The sequence below is a fragment of the Magallana gigas genome, chromosome 6 (genome assembly GCF_963853765.1).
Source record: "Magallana gigas chromosome 6, xbMagGiga1.1, whole genome shotgun sequence".
Taxonomy (NCBI): Eukaryota; Metazoa; Mollusca; class Bivalvia; order Ostreida; family Ostreidae; genus Magallana; species Magallana gigas.
Window position 1 is genome coordinate 44,871,329 of NC_088858.1, and position 15,540 is coordinate 44,886,868.

General features: G+C 34.1%; 1 protein-coding gene across 1 annotated transcript; it reads left to right on the plus strand.

Annotated features, from left to right (window-relative positions):
• The first annotated feature begins 58 nt into the window (after window positions 1-58).
• LOC105317473 (protein expanded) lies at window positions 59-9,227 on the plus strand. Its single transcript, XM_066088922.1, has 13 exons — window positions 59-204; window positions 881-1,038; window positions 1,184-1,274; window positions 1,372-1,451; window positions 1,563-1,642; window positions 1,776-1,962; window positions 2,308-2,532; window positions 2,808-2,879; window positions 3,014-3,179; window positions 3,623-3,820; window positions 4,057-4,164; window positions 4,266-5,188; window positions 5,826-9,227. Exons 2-13 carry the CDS (start codon window positions 943-945, stop codon window positions 6,483-6,485), a joined length of 2,886 nt encoding a protein of 961 aa, XP_065944994.1. The 5' UTR covers window positions 59-204; window positions 881-942; the 3' UTR covers window positions 6,486-9,227.
• Window positions 9,228-15,540: the final 6,313 nt, after the last annotated feature.

Consider the following 15,540-nt stretch of genomic DNA (forward strand, 5'->3'; position numbering starts at 1 on the left):
CTATAGTTTTGATACAGGATTAGACTAGAAATAGTTTGGGGATAAAGATCGAGATTATAGAAATGAAAACGAGGCTCGTTAGAGTTAAGAAAAGAGAATGGAATGTAAAGAATTCAGTTTCTTGGATGAATCGATATAACACAATAAAGTGCATAAAGAGCGACCGTGATCCAATTATAATTGTATCATACTGTAATTTGAAAGGTAAGTGAAAGCTAGTCAACTTCAAACTGCTTATATATAACCGTTAAAGTGCAACTTTTGGGGAAATTTCTCCGCCGGTGTGTACTTATCGGGACGCACTGCACGCATACACTCGCTCACACGTGTGTATTGTTTGTCCTCGTCGGGACAGCAATTTCCCTGAGATGTATTATGTACGATTATGAACAAATTATATAAATTCTGTTTTATTTAAAATGTTTAATACTAAAAAAATCTATTTGGATGCTTTTCGTAAAGGTAAACAACAATGCATTAAACTGATAATCCTTAAACGTACACACATGTGTAATGATATGACACATAATGTAACCATGTATAAAAGTGATATTACTGTGAACAGAAATGGTAATGAATGATTTCAATTGCAATGCTTATTACTCCTTCAGTTTAATTGGATAAAAATTCAGTAAAATTTTAAATTATTACATATAATTTTTAAAAGTTTTTTTGTTGTTTTCCCATCCAATCATTCACATGATCTGTTTTTCTGTGTTTGTAATAATATTTCTATAAAGTAAAATTGTATGGTCAAGGTTTGGAAATGTTGAACATATTGAGAGAATGTGAAACGGAAATGGGAAATGCTTGACAGGCAGTGATATTTCTTTTCCTGAGACTGTATAAGTGTATTTTGAACAATTATGTTTTTTTAAAGGGCTGATTATGGCTGTACACCACAGGAGATACCGAAGACGATAAATTTTTAGATTATAAATTATGTCCTCACTGTCATTGCACAATGCTGTCAGCAAGAAGAAAAAAGTTGTCAACGTCATCTTGTTAAATGGAGAGGCCTGTCAAGTCACTGTGGATGTAAGTATGCTTTAATGTTAAGACGTGGTAGTGCTAACTACACTACAGAAATGGTTTTTCATAACTCTTTTACTTTCAATTACCTCCAAAAATGCAATATCCTATAAAAGTGATGCATTGACTGAAAGAATTTTAAACTTTTCAGGTCAAGTCCAAATTCCTTGATGTGTTCAATCAGATTACCTCTTACCTAAATCTTAGAGAAACTGAGTACTTTGGGTTGGCACAGAAGAAAGGTAAGGTTCCTTATCCAAGTTCATATGGGAAATATGAATAAAAGATAAAAATTTAAGGCTTTTATGATTAAAACTAATCGTGTTGATTTTGTAATAGATGAGGAATACTTATTTGTTGGTCTTGATGAAAAAATTCACAAACAAGCACCAAAGTCTTGGAAAACAGGAAATGGAGAGGTACACTTTGATTGTTCATTTTCCTGTTTGACATTCTTAAAATGTACAAAATCATTTTTTTTTTTTGTTTATTTGAAATTTGTTAAAAAGAAAGATTTTGTTTTTATACAGGGCCTGGATGAACGAGGTCAGCCTATCTTGACTGTGTATTTTCGTGTTCACTTTTATGTAGACCAGTTTGTTTTACTGAGGTGAGTTTACATATTTCAAATGTCTACAGTACTTCTCTAGTTTTATTGTATTGAAAGTTTCTGAATATCTTAAATTAACAAAGTATTAATAAAATTGATTTAAATGTTTATTGTTTGGGGTTTTTTTTTTCAGGGAAAAGGTCACCAGGCATCTGTATTATCTTCAATTAAAAGAAAATCTACTGCATTACAATCATGTCTGTTCAGAAGGAAAATGTTTCCAAATGGTGTCTTATGCACTTCAAGCAGACTTGGGCAATTACAGCTCAGAAAAGCATGCAGAAGGCTACTTTGATCCAAGAGAGTATTTTCCTGCATGGGTAATTATATTTCCTGTTGATCCAGTTATACTACATTGCTATCAAAATCTACAAACTTTATATTTTCAGATTTGCTTTAATAAATCAAATATTATCTAGGATATATGATTTTATTGAATAAAAGTTGGATACTTCCTTCATGACTTATGCATTGTTTTAGAACCCTTTTAGAAATTAAACATGTAAGTTTGCTCTCTCTAAACCAACGTAAGAAAAATTGCCTTACTTAAGATAGTTTAGTTAATTAACACCATGAGAATCTTTGTTTAATTGCTAGCTGCTTTTTCTCTCTGCTTAAAGTAGTTTTAAACCAAATTGTTTAGCAAATTCTGAATTGTTTTGCAGATGGTGAAGAGAAGGGGAGAGAACTACATTGTGAACAATATACCAGTCATTCACAAGGATTTACAGAATGTGACAAAATCTGAGGCTGAACTTCGTTTTATTCGTGAGGCTTCCATGTCGCCTGCAGCACACAATCTTCATTTTTATCGTCTTCGGAAGCGGAAAACTGACAAAAGTTGCAATGCATGGTTAGGTGTTTGTGCCAAAGGAATTGAAATATATGAGGTATGATTGGAGTTGAAGGTTGTAATGAAGACTACAGATATTTGCTTTAGAACAGCTGTATAGTATTGAATTATTCAAGAGTTTTCATGCATATTGACAGATTTTACGCCTGTTGTTTTAGCAGCCAACAATTGTTTTTGTACAGTATTTAAAGATTCAGATCATGAAATTTTCCCCGCTGTTTATTTCATGGTTTAGAATTAACTTTGTAGTAACACATACAAGTATGATTTAAAAACAGATTTAAAAGCTCTTTGTTTTCTTTTTCTTTACAGGAAATGAGTGATTCATTCAAAAACCTTATTTCAACATTTTTGTGGCCTGATATTGGAAAACTCCACTTTGAGGTATGATACAAAAAATGGAATTGGCAAAAGGTTTAAAGAATTGAGTAAAATCTTGAAGTTAACACATATTTTGCAACTTTAAGGTTGTTGTATCTTTTAACAAATGAGAACTACAGAGTTGTTTTGATTTGTAGAAAAAGAAGTTTGAGATTCAGTCTGGACCAGGTGGAAGGAAGTTTTCATACTACACAGAGTCGGACTGCAAGTCTAAGTACTTGCTTTCCTTGTGTAGAACCACTCATATGTTCCAGATGGCCATCCAACCCAAGCTCATGGAAATCAGGCATTTGGATGCTGAAGGTCAGCATTGTTATTCAAATATATTTATTTATAAAATTCAGCTCTATGATCTTTGAGGTAATTGGAGATTTTTAAACAAGGATACAGATGAAAGTACGTCAATTTCAGATGAAATCAAGGAACCAGAATTTTCCAAGCATCTTAAATGCATTTTAAGAATTGTATAAAGGAAAAAAACTAGCTGCATGGTCAAAATTTACGACTTACAAATCACTAGGTGACACATAACCAGCTAAGATACCCTGTTAGGCATCAAAATTGTAAACAAAGTTTTGGTTTATCTTTCATTTCGAAGGAAAGTACAATGTACATGTACAAAAATATACTTACCACTAGATTTAGGTGGTGTCCTATTCTTCCTATAAATGATATATATTTTAAGTATACTTTACATTATGATGTGATTATAAATGCAGTTTATATTTTTTTCTATGAATACTCAGATAAGAGGAGATACAGAGAATCTTACATTTACTCGGATACCCAAGATTTAGTCACCAATGGAGGGACGTTTCGAGGGAACCTCTCACCCTCTACAAAAGGTGCCACCACACGATTCTCTGTGGTCAGTGACGCGAGCTCTAACACCACATCAGGCATAGCCAGTGACAAGATGACCATCAGCTTTGAAGAAAATGATGGTAGGTTTTGTAAAAAGATTGAAAAGATAGATGTATAGTTATTGGGGTTATCTGTCTGTAGTTCAGCTATTTTCCCCAAGTTGAACATTATCTGTGCATGTTAAAAAGACCAGAAAAGGTCATATTGAAAATGTTGCTGTCTTTAATTTTCTGTATTTGAATGTTTGGAAACATGATCATATGAATTTATTACATCATAAACTTGTGCATGCAAGATTTTATCTTCTATTTTTCAGAACCCACCAAAGAAATTATGATCGACTGTCCACCTCAAGTTTCAAATTTTAGAATGTCTCCTCGTCAAGGGAGATTGACAGCAGATGGAGTTATCTCCACTTTGCCAAGTATGTAAACAACAATAAGCATTATTATTTACTGAAAAGGTGTTGTCTATTTGGAGGAAATATTGATAATTTAAGGTGAATATTTTTTCCTCTGTTTTTAGGTTACATCCCATCAAGGGGTAAAAAGACAAGTCCTAAATTGGACTACAAATCAGCCTCCGTGGGGAGAGGAATGAAACATATAGACCGATCCCCCTCTCTGGGCCGCCCCACCATCCCCAAGCCTAGCACATCCCCCGTCACCCGACACATCGATAGAATATCACCCACCGCCACACCAGTTATTAGTGCACATAGGTCAGACATTAGCGCACATAGTGGACATAGTGCACACAGCACGCACAGTGCTCAAAGCTCAGGCACCATGTTTAACAGTTCTGAGCATGTGAACAAATCGCCTAGTGGGAGTAGTTTTGGTTCCTTACAAGGGGGACGACTCAGTCTGCCCTGCCCACCCCAGCCTGTGCCTCCAGCATATACCAGTGCTAGGACAGTGCCCGTCTATGTAGCACACAGCACCACCTCCAGTTTCAGCCATTCAGATGCAATATCATTTTCACAGCCAGTCAGTAGAAGCACAAGTCGTGCTGAAAGCTTTAACAAGAACTTTGGACGATACCACCTCCAGGAGAATGAATCCTTGATTCCTCCGGTGTCCAGTCAGTTACAAACACCATTCACTGGCACTTTGGCTCCAGATTTTGGGAGTGGCACACCTCTGTTAGACGCCTTGGCCGGTAATCTTGTCCTACAAAACTATCAAAACTACCCTCCTGTTACACACGGCGAAATGACCGAAGTTCCTTACCCTAAACCAGAAATTACTGAAGCTTACATTCCTAACACTGAAATGACGCTGCCAGAGATGACTAAGGAGTACCTGGCCCCACCCCCCATGTTTGCAGACAGTAGTCACAATGAGTCCACAGACTCAGCCTTGTCTGGGTCTGGTAGTATGGACCCCAAATTGTCAATGACTTCAGATAGTGGATCTATGGACCACACAGAGTCAGAAGTAGAAGAGGTAAAAAACTACTTAAATTTTCTAAAGACTTAATAATTTGTGTGAGATGCAATATTTTATGATGAAACACCATTTTTGGGAGTTGATTTTAATCAACTCTCCTATGCACTTACTCGGGCAAAGTGAAAGTGAAACAGTGTTTGGACCTAAGCACAAATCAATACCGCTGACAACACTTAGTTCTTGAAAATAATCGATAAATTCGATGCTATGTATTCTGAAGCATTGTTTTTCACGAAAACTTATACCATTATTAATAACATGAAAATAATAAGATTTTAAATTGTACAAACAGTTTAGATATTTTTTAAAGTTGTATGTATTCCTACGCTAGAGTTCAGTGTAGTCTCGTTCAACCAGACGCTTGGCTGTCTCCGTTAATATCCTACAAAACAGTCTCTCTTGCTTATCGGAGATAAACGGAGACAGCCGAGCGTTTGGTTGAACAAGACAAGAGTTCAATCTTGCCTGGATCCATAAAATTTCTTAGAAATACTTCGATTACTGATACTACTTGCCATGCAAATTCACATATCGTTGATTTTGAATAATTGATAATCGATAAAATCAACTCCCGTCAGTACTTCAGTACTTTGATATTTCTTGTTAGCATTTATAGATTTTTTTCATTTTGCAGTCAAATCAGGATGGGGAGCTAGCAAGTGAAAATCCACCAACTCAAATTTCTGTCAATAATCAAGAAGAAATCCTCCACCCCGAGCTGGAGGAGATTCGTGGTCAGCCCAGTGCATTTTCTTCCTTCTCCATGATAACTAAGCTGTGTACTGACAAATCCTTAATGCAAAACCCATATCCCAAAGTATCAGTACCTGTCATTGGTGCCTATGATATGAGTTCCATAAGGTCAACAGACTCACGAATTTCACATTTGTCACATGATATGGATGCTCGTCGTTTGTCGTCGTGTTACCCAGAATCCTCTCAACCAATGACAACGGTAACTCCTACCCGACCATTCAGCTGGCACAGTGAAAACTTTGAACTCGATGCCCAGTTGACCTTGCTAAATGGTAATGTTGCTATGATACCAGGTTACCTTGACAATTACACTAGCATGCCACAGAACCTGGGAGGAATCCTTGTAGCGCCCCCTTCTTCGTTAGCTAATACGTTTGCGCTAGACTTTGCGAGACAGCAGATGATAGGGGGCAGGTATTCCCCGCAGTCAATAGCAAGTCATTTAATGATACCCCCCAAGTTATCCAGTGGGGGACACAGTACTACTGATAGAAATATTAGTCAAAAAGCTTTCAAAGAAACCTTTGGAATTGCGTAATTGATGAGCTCTATTACATCAATAATTTTACTATTACTGATATTCTATTTTGAAAATCACTGTTGCAAAATGTTTGTGGATAATGTCTAAGCATGTTACTTATAAATTTTTGTTTTGCCCTGAAAGTGAAAAGATCTGAGTTGGAGTGACTGAACAAAAGTTGTATTTGAGTTTTGATTATGTCTGTTTGTTGAATGGCTTTTCAGTGTGTAGTTTTTGTAAGTCTGATGAACAATTAGAAATTGTCTACTGCCAAACAAATGGGTGAGCTAGGATTGAATAGCAGATATTTTTTGTTAAAGATTATTTTTATCAAATATTATTTTTATGTGCTGTGCACAAAATGATATTGTTCCTTATTTCATTAACCTTTGAAAATTTTTGTACATACATGTACAGTGAACAAAGTATTTTTTCCATTGAAATTTTTTTTTTTTAAGAAGCATGCAAGATGAAATATATTTTGAATGGTGATGCATATATTTTTTGAGATGAGAAGATGGTTCTATGCAATTTGATGGACTGTGGTCATTTAGATTTTACAGGTTTTTTTCCCACTGGGTATTTTATTTCATAATATTTTCCACAACATTTGCAATAAACTAACATTTTTATTATTGTAATATTGAATTGTTGTGATAGATATATATATATTTAATCTATACAAAGGTTGTATTAGGAAAGTTGTTGTCACAAGGATAAAATTTACATAGAATTATAAAAGATCATTATCATTTCCTACCTTAGCTGATTGTTTGAGCTTTAAAAGTTAGCTACATGATATATATGTGTTTATGTACAGTGGAATTTTAAAATGTTTTTGTATGTCAAAGTATGTGCATTTTTACCATGATATTATTTTAAAAGTTTTGGATCGACTTCTACATTGAAGCGTCTTTTCCTTTTTATTACGCAGGGACTTTTAGAGTTGCATTGTAAGCAAGCAGGCATATTTCTTAAAAAATAAAAAATCTGTATTTTTATTTCTATTTTATGATTGAAAAGTTAAATGAAAACTCATAAAACTCTATGATATATTACCCAAAACACAGATAATTATTTTTTAAATTTTTTTCTTCTTCATTGTTTGAAGGCAGTTTAAGTTTTAAAAGAGGAATATTTTAAATAATTTTGGAAATAACACCTCATACAAATAACATTGCTTGCATTTTAGGTTACAGTGCAACCTAGAGGTACCTGTGGTTTCATTCTGTGATGTAAACATTGTGATAATGGCTAAATAGCCAGCATTTCTTCTTCATGGTCAGTATAGCCTTCAGTATGTTAATTTCATGTTTGTGAAACAAACTTCATTCATTTCCCCCATTCATTTTGAAAGTCTAAATGAACACTTTATACTGCTTTTAGATATTTTCACTTTTGTGACTTTTGCAACTGTGTTAAAGTATTGTTCAGAAAAGGTAGATTTGACTGCATTTCCATAATAGCAAATAAGTTTAGATATAAATGAAAATAACCAGGTTTAAACACTTGTCAGCTGATATAAATTTTAGGATTTTTTTTTGGAAAAAAAATTTATATATTCAAACATTCGCTGTTAAGAAATTGGTTTTGTACAATATTTAGATTATAATGTCAGAATATGTTTGTTGAAAATGATACAATCTAATAAGTATGCTGCGAATTGTTGATTGCAGTAAGCATTTACAATCATTTATTTGTAAGCTGCATGGATTGTGTGATAAAAAAGCATGTTAAGGGTTATCCCTCCTTGAACTTCATACACACTTTGTTATATGCTAAGTGAACTTCTTTTCAAATCCACCAATTTATGCCGTATGGTTTATTTTAGATCTGAAAATCATTTTGGTTTTTGACTATGCATTTTAAATTTGTGCAGATAAATCCCTAATACTGCAGTCACAGGAAGGCTTTTGTCACATTTTCTTCTGCGGCAGACATCTATGCAAGTAATTCAAAACATGAAAGCTATTTTTTTTATTGGGGAATTTTATATACTTCATTTTAAGTCCATTGTTGTACAGAAGAATCCATCAAAGATATTACTTAGATACTGACATGAATTTATGTAGCCAGTATTCTCAGACATATTTGCAGAAAGCTAAGAAATGGTATCTCCATTCCTCAATATTTTCATATACATATTAATCTTACCAATAGGAATATGAGAGTGACAATGTTTTTGGTAGAGTGTGACTTGAAGAATGGAAACTTTGATTGTGGAATGACACTGGTTCTCTTGTTGTTTTCCCATGTTTTACAAAATATCCAGAAGACCTTTCATTGTGTTAGTTAACGGACAACGGGTGTGAAAGATCTATGCAATATCATTATTGGGCATTTCGCCATATCGACAGGAAGTTTTCTTTTGTGTTTTAAAATTCAAATCATGTGATTTTGGAGGATGCTTACAAAATGTTATTTCATATGTACAAAAAATACAAGCCTTAGAAATGTTGTCTTTGTGTTACTGAAGATATTATTACAATGAAAGTACATCAGTGTGTTTACACCTCATTCGTACAAGAGCAGGTTTAAATTCTTAAGAAGATGGTGCTAAGAATATTTCATTGGGGAGTGTTATGTGCCTTTTTATAGAAGGATATTTATCAAAGACAGCTTTATATGTTGTGTACACATGATGACTAACTGATTCTTATAATACATTAGAATTCTTTCATATTTGTTAAGATACTAATTATTGAAATAGCTAATTCATGAAGGGAGTATTTATACAAATAAATATATGTTACTACTGTATGCGATCTTTTCTTTTTATTCTTCATTGCTTTGTTTAGGGATTGTTTTAGGACTAATGACCGTCAACACCATTTCCACCAGTATTGCATTATACAATCCATAAAATATGATGGAACACGACTCTCCCTTTGGCCCAATCTGGCTCATACTTTACCCATAGAATGCTTAATGGTAAAGTGTACAGTGATCTTGAGCAAAGTTTCTAAGTCAAGGTGGAGGTCCTATCAGACCCCTTTGAAATCCAGTACCTTTGACTGACCCAATCTTCAGAACAAGAGTGCCTGTAGTGACCTTGAATCACATGTTTATGTCAACGGTCAAGGTCATAAGAGCTGTATGAAAACCTTTTTTTCCCCATTTTAATCCCTTCTTTGTATGACTTCACCCATAGAGTGCTGTTGTAGAAAGGATGTGATCTCAATGATGTGAAGGTTTGTTAAATTGTTGCTGAAGGCTTCAAAGCTACAAAGGTTTGGCATTGTGACATGTGAACAGTCTATGTCTCCATCAATGTGAAAAGAAATTGCCAAACACAATTTTCATCTAAGGATTTTATAATATTTAGTTAGCTTATTCCATACACATGTAAGAGCCACATGAAGTACATTATATATTCCATACAGATGGTACATTGCCATCGGACTAACGACCTTCGTCCTCTTAAATGAAAGTGTGCTTAATTCATACGTGAATAGATAATTAATGATATCCCCCGTTCTTGTTCTTACAGCGATAAAGTAATAAATGCTGAAGAGAATCAATGCGATATATATCGTTAATCAACCTAATACAGTAGCTAGCATTAATATCCTTCACAACGTCATTTCTTATTCATATCGACCAACCAATAGATGTTGTATCAAACTCATTCAAGTACAAACTGATGAATTCAATATGCAATGTAATAACTGAGAACACCGGCAATATCTTCAATAGGGTGTCAAGATCAATTAGAAAATCAATCACGAGAGAGACAGTTAGGAATATATTTTCCAGTGTCTTTGCCTGTGATAACTTTTTGTATTTATAGCCCAGTGCAGCTCATCAATGACGCGAATGACGTACAGGTATTGTTATGGCGCAAGCGGTGTTTGCGTAATTATACGAAATAAAAATAACGCAAATATATTTAAGGAATGAATTCAATATTTATTTGTTTCATACGATATAAAATGGTTTGGGGCAGTTTACGCTTTATAAACCGCAAAGCGGTTTATAAAAAAGCGTAAACTGTTTCAAACCATTTAAATCGTATGAAACTGATAAATATTGAATTCATTGCTTATAATTTAATTTTTTTATTCTTCATTGTCGATAAAAACCTTTAAAATGACAAAAAATTGTACAAAATTCAAACGTAACGTCAGGTGTATTGATACGTTTTTGACGTTAGTCTTACTATGACGTAGGCAACATTCTTTGTACGATATAAAATAATTTTTTAGCCAATCAGAAAGCGCGTTACAACCAGAATTAAATTATTTAAATGTAAGCAATAAGGAATTTTTAATAAGGTGATCAAATACTGTTGGCATGATCAAAAATCTGTCATAAAGCCCTCCAGGATTTATTGGATTTGACCACCTCTGACCGTATTTAATCATCTCATAGTGCATGTACCCAAAGAATGATTCCTTATTCCTTTAAAATAAAGAGGATACATTCCACGTGAATGTGACACCGAATGTTACAATTTAAAACATAGTATTTAAAAGCTCATTTTTAAAAGCCGACCTACCTACCCTATTTTAAAATTTGATGAAATAGGAAACACACATATTTTTGTTTGGCCTTATAAAATAAATATATATCCTTTTTTCTATAGTGCATGTAAAGTATCCTTAATACATACCTAATATTACATGTACTTCATTTCATAAAAGAACCATCGTTTATAATTGAAAATATTAAGCACCTTTATAGACTCGCGAATCCTACCCTTTGTATCCACGAACAGATCTTGATATAATTAAACATACTTTACTTAATAGCCGTTTTTGTAAAGGGAAAGATTAAACCACATTTGCCCCCCCCCCCCCCCCCCCCCTTCAAAATTACGAAGAGTACCCGGATCATGATAATTTCTTATTAATAATCTTATCACATTTTTTTAATCAGTCGTGAATTCTTGATTTGGTAATTTTTTGACCGCCAAGCCTTATATCATATTGTTTGAGTTTCCATAGATATCAAATCTTTACATCATTATTGGTGTAACGCTGGTCTTGAGTGGCCAATCAGACAGAATGAGGGCGAAGGAAATACATTTAGTACAACGGAAACATGATCCACAAAACAAACCAGGACGCAATGAATCATAATCTTTGAATTTCTCAGACTTCCTCTTCTACAATGATCTTTTTTAAAAAAAAAAAAAGGTTATCTGTGAATCACTCACATATGAAATTATACATTGTTGTTGGATCTTATGACCAAGCTGTATAACGCTGACATCACATGTTTAGAGTGCGGTAATAAGATTTGACAGCACTTTGGGTTCTTTAATATGTTTTGTGGTTCAGATAAAAAGACAAGGGAATAACTGTCAGCATTGTAAAAAAACTAATTAAACGGAGGAGACTGTCTTCTCAGCAGAGGCGTAAAGACTTGTGGAAGCTGATCTAACCGAAGCCAGATATCTGTCTTAGATTGGATTCAACCGGATTAAAAGATAGAATTATTAGTCGTTTTTACAACGGACATTTCTAAATAAAAACGGAATACGTCCTCTATATCATTTTGGTTGGTTTTGAGTGAATAATTATTTCAGTCAAATTTGATTCCAGTTTTAGACAATAAATTAAAATCTTCCACGTGGTTTAATAGATACTATTGTTATACTTGCATGTTAAATACTGAAATCTGATTGGTTTAGACGCAGTTAATAATATTTACTATTACCCTCAGCGTTAGCAACGCACTTGGCAACGGGTAACATTAAAAAATGTTACATGCGCGAAAATTATGCGCGTACGGTTCGCTGTAGAATTCACGTTATTCCTATATAAAAGCAGTAAAATTTTCTTAAAAATTTTAAAAAAGACATTCAGTATAACAAAATAAATAGTGCCTGTTTGGGAGGATAACAGTTGAAATTGACACCCCTCGAAAACCATTGTCAACCTCCGCTTCGCGTCGGTTGACAATGGTTTTCTCGGGGTGTCAATTTCAACTGTTACCCTCCCAAACAGGCACTATTTATATAATACTATGTATAAATGTGTATACAGTATATTAGTATCTACTAATACCAGTATCTAAAAGTATTGTATACACACATGTACATGTATATATACAGTACTATTACGTATTTAAAAACATAGTAATTAAATCGTATTCGAATTATATTAACACTGAAAGAATGTGATGTAATGTGATGCCTTTTGTCTTTTGCATAACATCATCTAAATGATATTTACATCAATCTAGACAAACAGTTCTTATCAATCTATAATAGATATAGTAGTTTCCGGTACAAAAAACTGTAGAGTTTTTAAGATAAGTATGATGCAAGTTGTGTAATTCATAATTTATAAACAGTATAAACTCATTTTGAACCCCATCTATTGATTCCATATTGTGCTTACTTAAAACAACCCCATATACCAGGTATGCCGCTATAATAACAGATATAGTATCTATAATATATTTTTAAATAATAATCATGAATTTTGGCTATAAGGTCAATGGTCAAGGTCAGTAGTAAATGTAACGATGGAACAGATGTCACCATGGTGAACGAGCAATTTAAGTGATAGAATTGTGGTGTATCATCATGGCAGCTGAATAATATCAATATAAGATGGAATGTTTTGGACAAGCCTACTTTGCACAATTGCAAAAAAAAATGCATTTCGGCATAAAGAACAAAATCGGGGCAAATATCAGACGAACTAGTATCGCAAGACTGACAGGCATGACAAAACAGGCACGAGGCAGGGAACATCAAACCAGAGGCGACCTTTCAAAAACATTTTGAATTTGACGGGCGACATTTACCAGGACTACTGGAGCTGCAGCCATTTATCTCTCGATGACATAAAGTGTGAGGGATTAATGCAGAGGCATTCGTCTGAGTTTGAAGTTTTAAAAGGTTAATAGATCTGTGGCACTGGAAATGCCAAAAGACTCATCGTACCAAGATACCAAACCGACCGTTCATACTCAAATGATGGCGACAGTGAGTTAGAATTGTATCCCGTTGTTTACTCAGATGATTTCATTTTCTTATATACTGCAATAAGAAGTTAACACGAAGCTGAACGCTTACAAATTATACAACGATACATATACGTACTTGCAATAAATACCGGATACCTTTCTTAAAGTGAAAAATTTGAAAGTTTAAACAATATAACCGATTTGGTTTGACTTTTCCTATAGCGTCACGATCATTTCTGTCAGCTACGTCATGCATAAATTATACACGCCGCCGGTGTGAAAACTGTATGATTGGTTAACTCCTATTTTTAGGCCGAGTTATCAGTATACGCTTATGCAATGCCAGAGCTGAAGGATTTCTCAGAACCGTTTATTTCCCCCCAATATTATTCATTCAAAATCGACTATCCCGTATGTTTAAATTCTGTGCTAAATTCTCTCTCTCTCTCTCTCTCTCTCTCTCTCTCTCTCTCTCTCTCTCTTTCTGTCTAAACGGGCGTTAAACCATAGCCTCAAGCTACGGTCCAGAGTACGGCGTTATAAAAAATATAATATTTAAAAGTTGCATGTGCTAAGCGTTCATTTCATGTAAATACCGTAAATGTATAATGCACATGTATTACCTACTAACTTGCCAGTCAAAGTGATAGGTATGAATTCCTCGATTTCTACACCTTTCGATCGGCAATCGACAGTCAATAAAACGATGATGTGAAAGAACGAGACGGAAGTGGAGAGTGCAAGGAGGTTTGTACATGTGCGTCTTCATTAGGCAAGTGTCCGATTCGTTTCTCTTCTGTTGCCCTATCACTTTCGGCGTAAATATATATACTAAAATATCCACAAACCATTTACTGCAGATTTCTTTATTTTACCTGTCTCTGAACCCCCGATCACCCCCTCCATACATGAACACTGGTTTGTTTACATACATAAAAAATACAGTTTTTGATCCGCTTTCCGAGTACGGTTAAAGGTTGTTTAATAGGAAAAAGTTTGGGGCGGGTAAAGCTACAATTATTAACAGTAGTAATCTAAATGAAGAATTATTTAAATGGATTATTTGCACAAAATGTGGTATGGTATGATGTAAATATTTTTAAAAATAGTGTTATTTTTATACGCGGCAAATTGCCGTAAAGTTTTTTTGTACATGTAAGTATTGTATGCACTGTAGCTTTATATTTTCTAACCCAAAATTTATACACAGAGCTACAGCTATATATGTGATGTACCGTATGTATTGTTTTATCACAAGTGTACACTTTCGAAAAATAGCCCAATTTGGACAGTCACGAGTACCCATGTGAATTTTTTATTCTCTGATATGTTGTTGTTCTGTCCGTGCATAATTTAGTCTTTAGTTAGTTAACCAGCAGCCAATCAGCGGTAAGTTGAATCCACCAATAAAAAAACTGTGGTTAAGGTGCGGGTATTGTTTATGTATGACGTAGCTGAAAAAGTTGAACGCGACGCGATCGGAAAAGTCAAACCAAATCGGTTTTAGTAATATATGCAATTACTAACGCAAATACAGTCTGTTCTTCAATTTTCTTTTCTTCTTTTTCCAATTAAAAATAAATCAAGTTTATTTAAAGGAGGAAAAACATAGCAAAGAAATATATCGATTTTCTTTGAGATTCTTTCCCCGTGCAACGAAACATCATTAATATAAGTTCATACAGGACACATGTAATGAATTATCGGCCCCATTAACTACCAAAGAGATTAACACGGACTATTAAAGTGACAAAGCTATTGTTTTAAGAACCTATTAAGACCAATTTATATTTAGTACCTTACTTTGCAATATACGGTTATTTGATTCATTGCTATGATGCCATTACAGACTTGTAATAGTAAATGGATGCACATTGAAGACTTAAGCATACTGACGCTGATAGAAGAAGTACATTTAGAATATCCTCTGTCACCACATCATTAAAAGATTTAAAAAAAATGTACCGTAGCACCACAATGGTTTCAAAGTAGTTTGCCAATTTTTGAAGTAAAGACTTGGTTAATGGTCTTATTGATAGAGCTCTAATTTGCACTTAAGACATTTTGAAGCTTATTTGAGGATTGTTTGAGTCAACTTTTATCCGTATTTTGACCATGCAGTAAAGTAGTATAAACTACACGTTTTATTTCA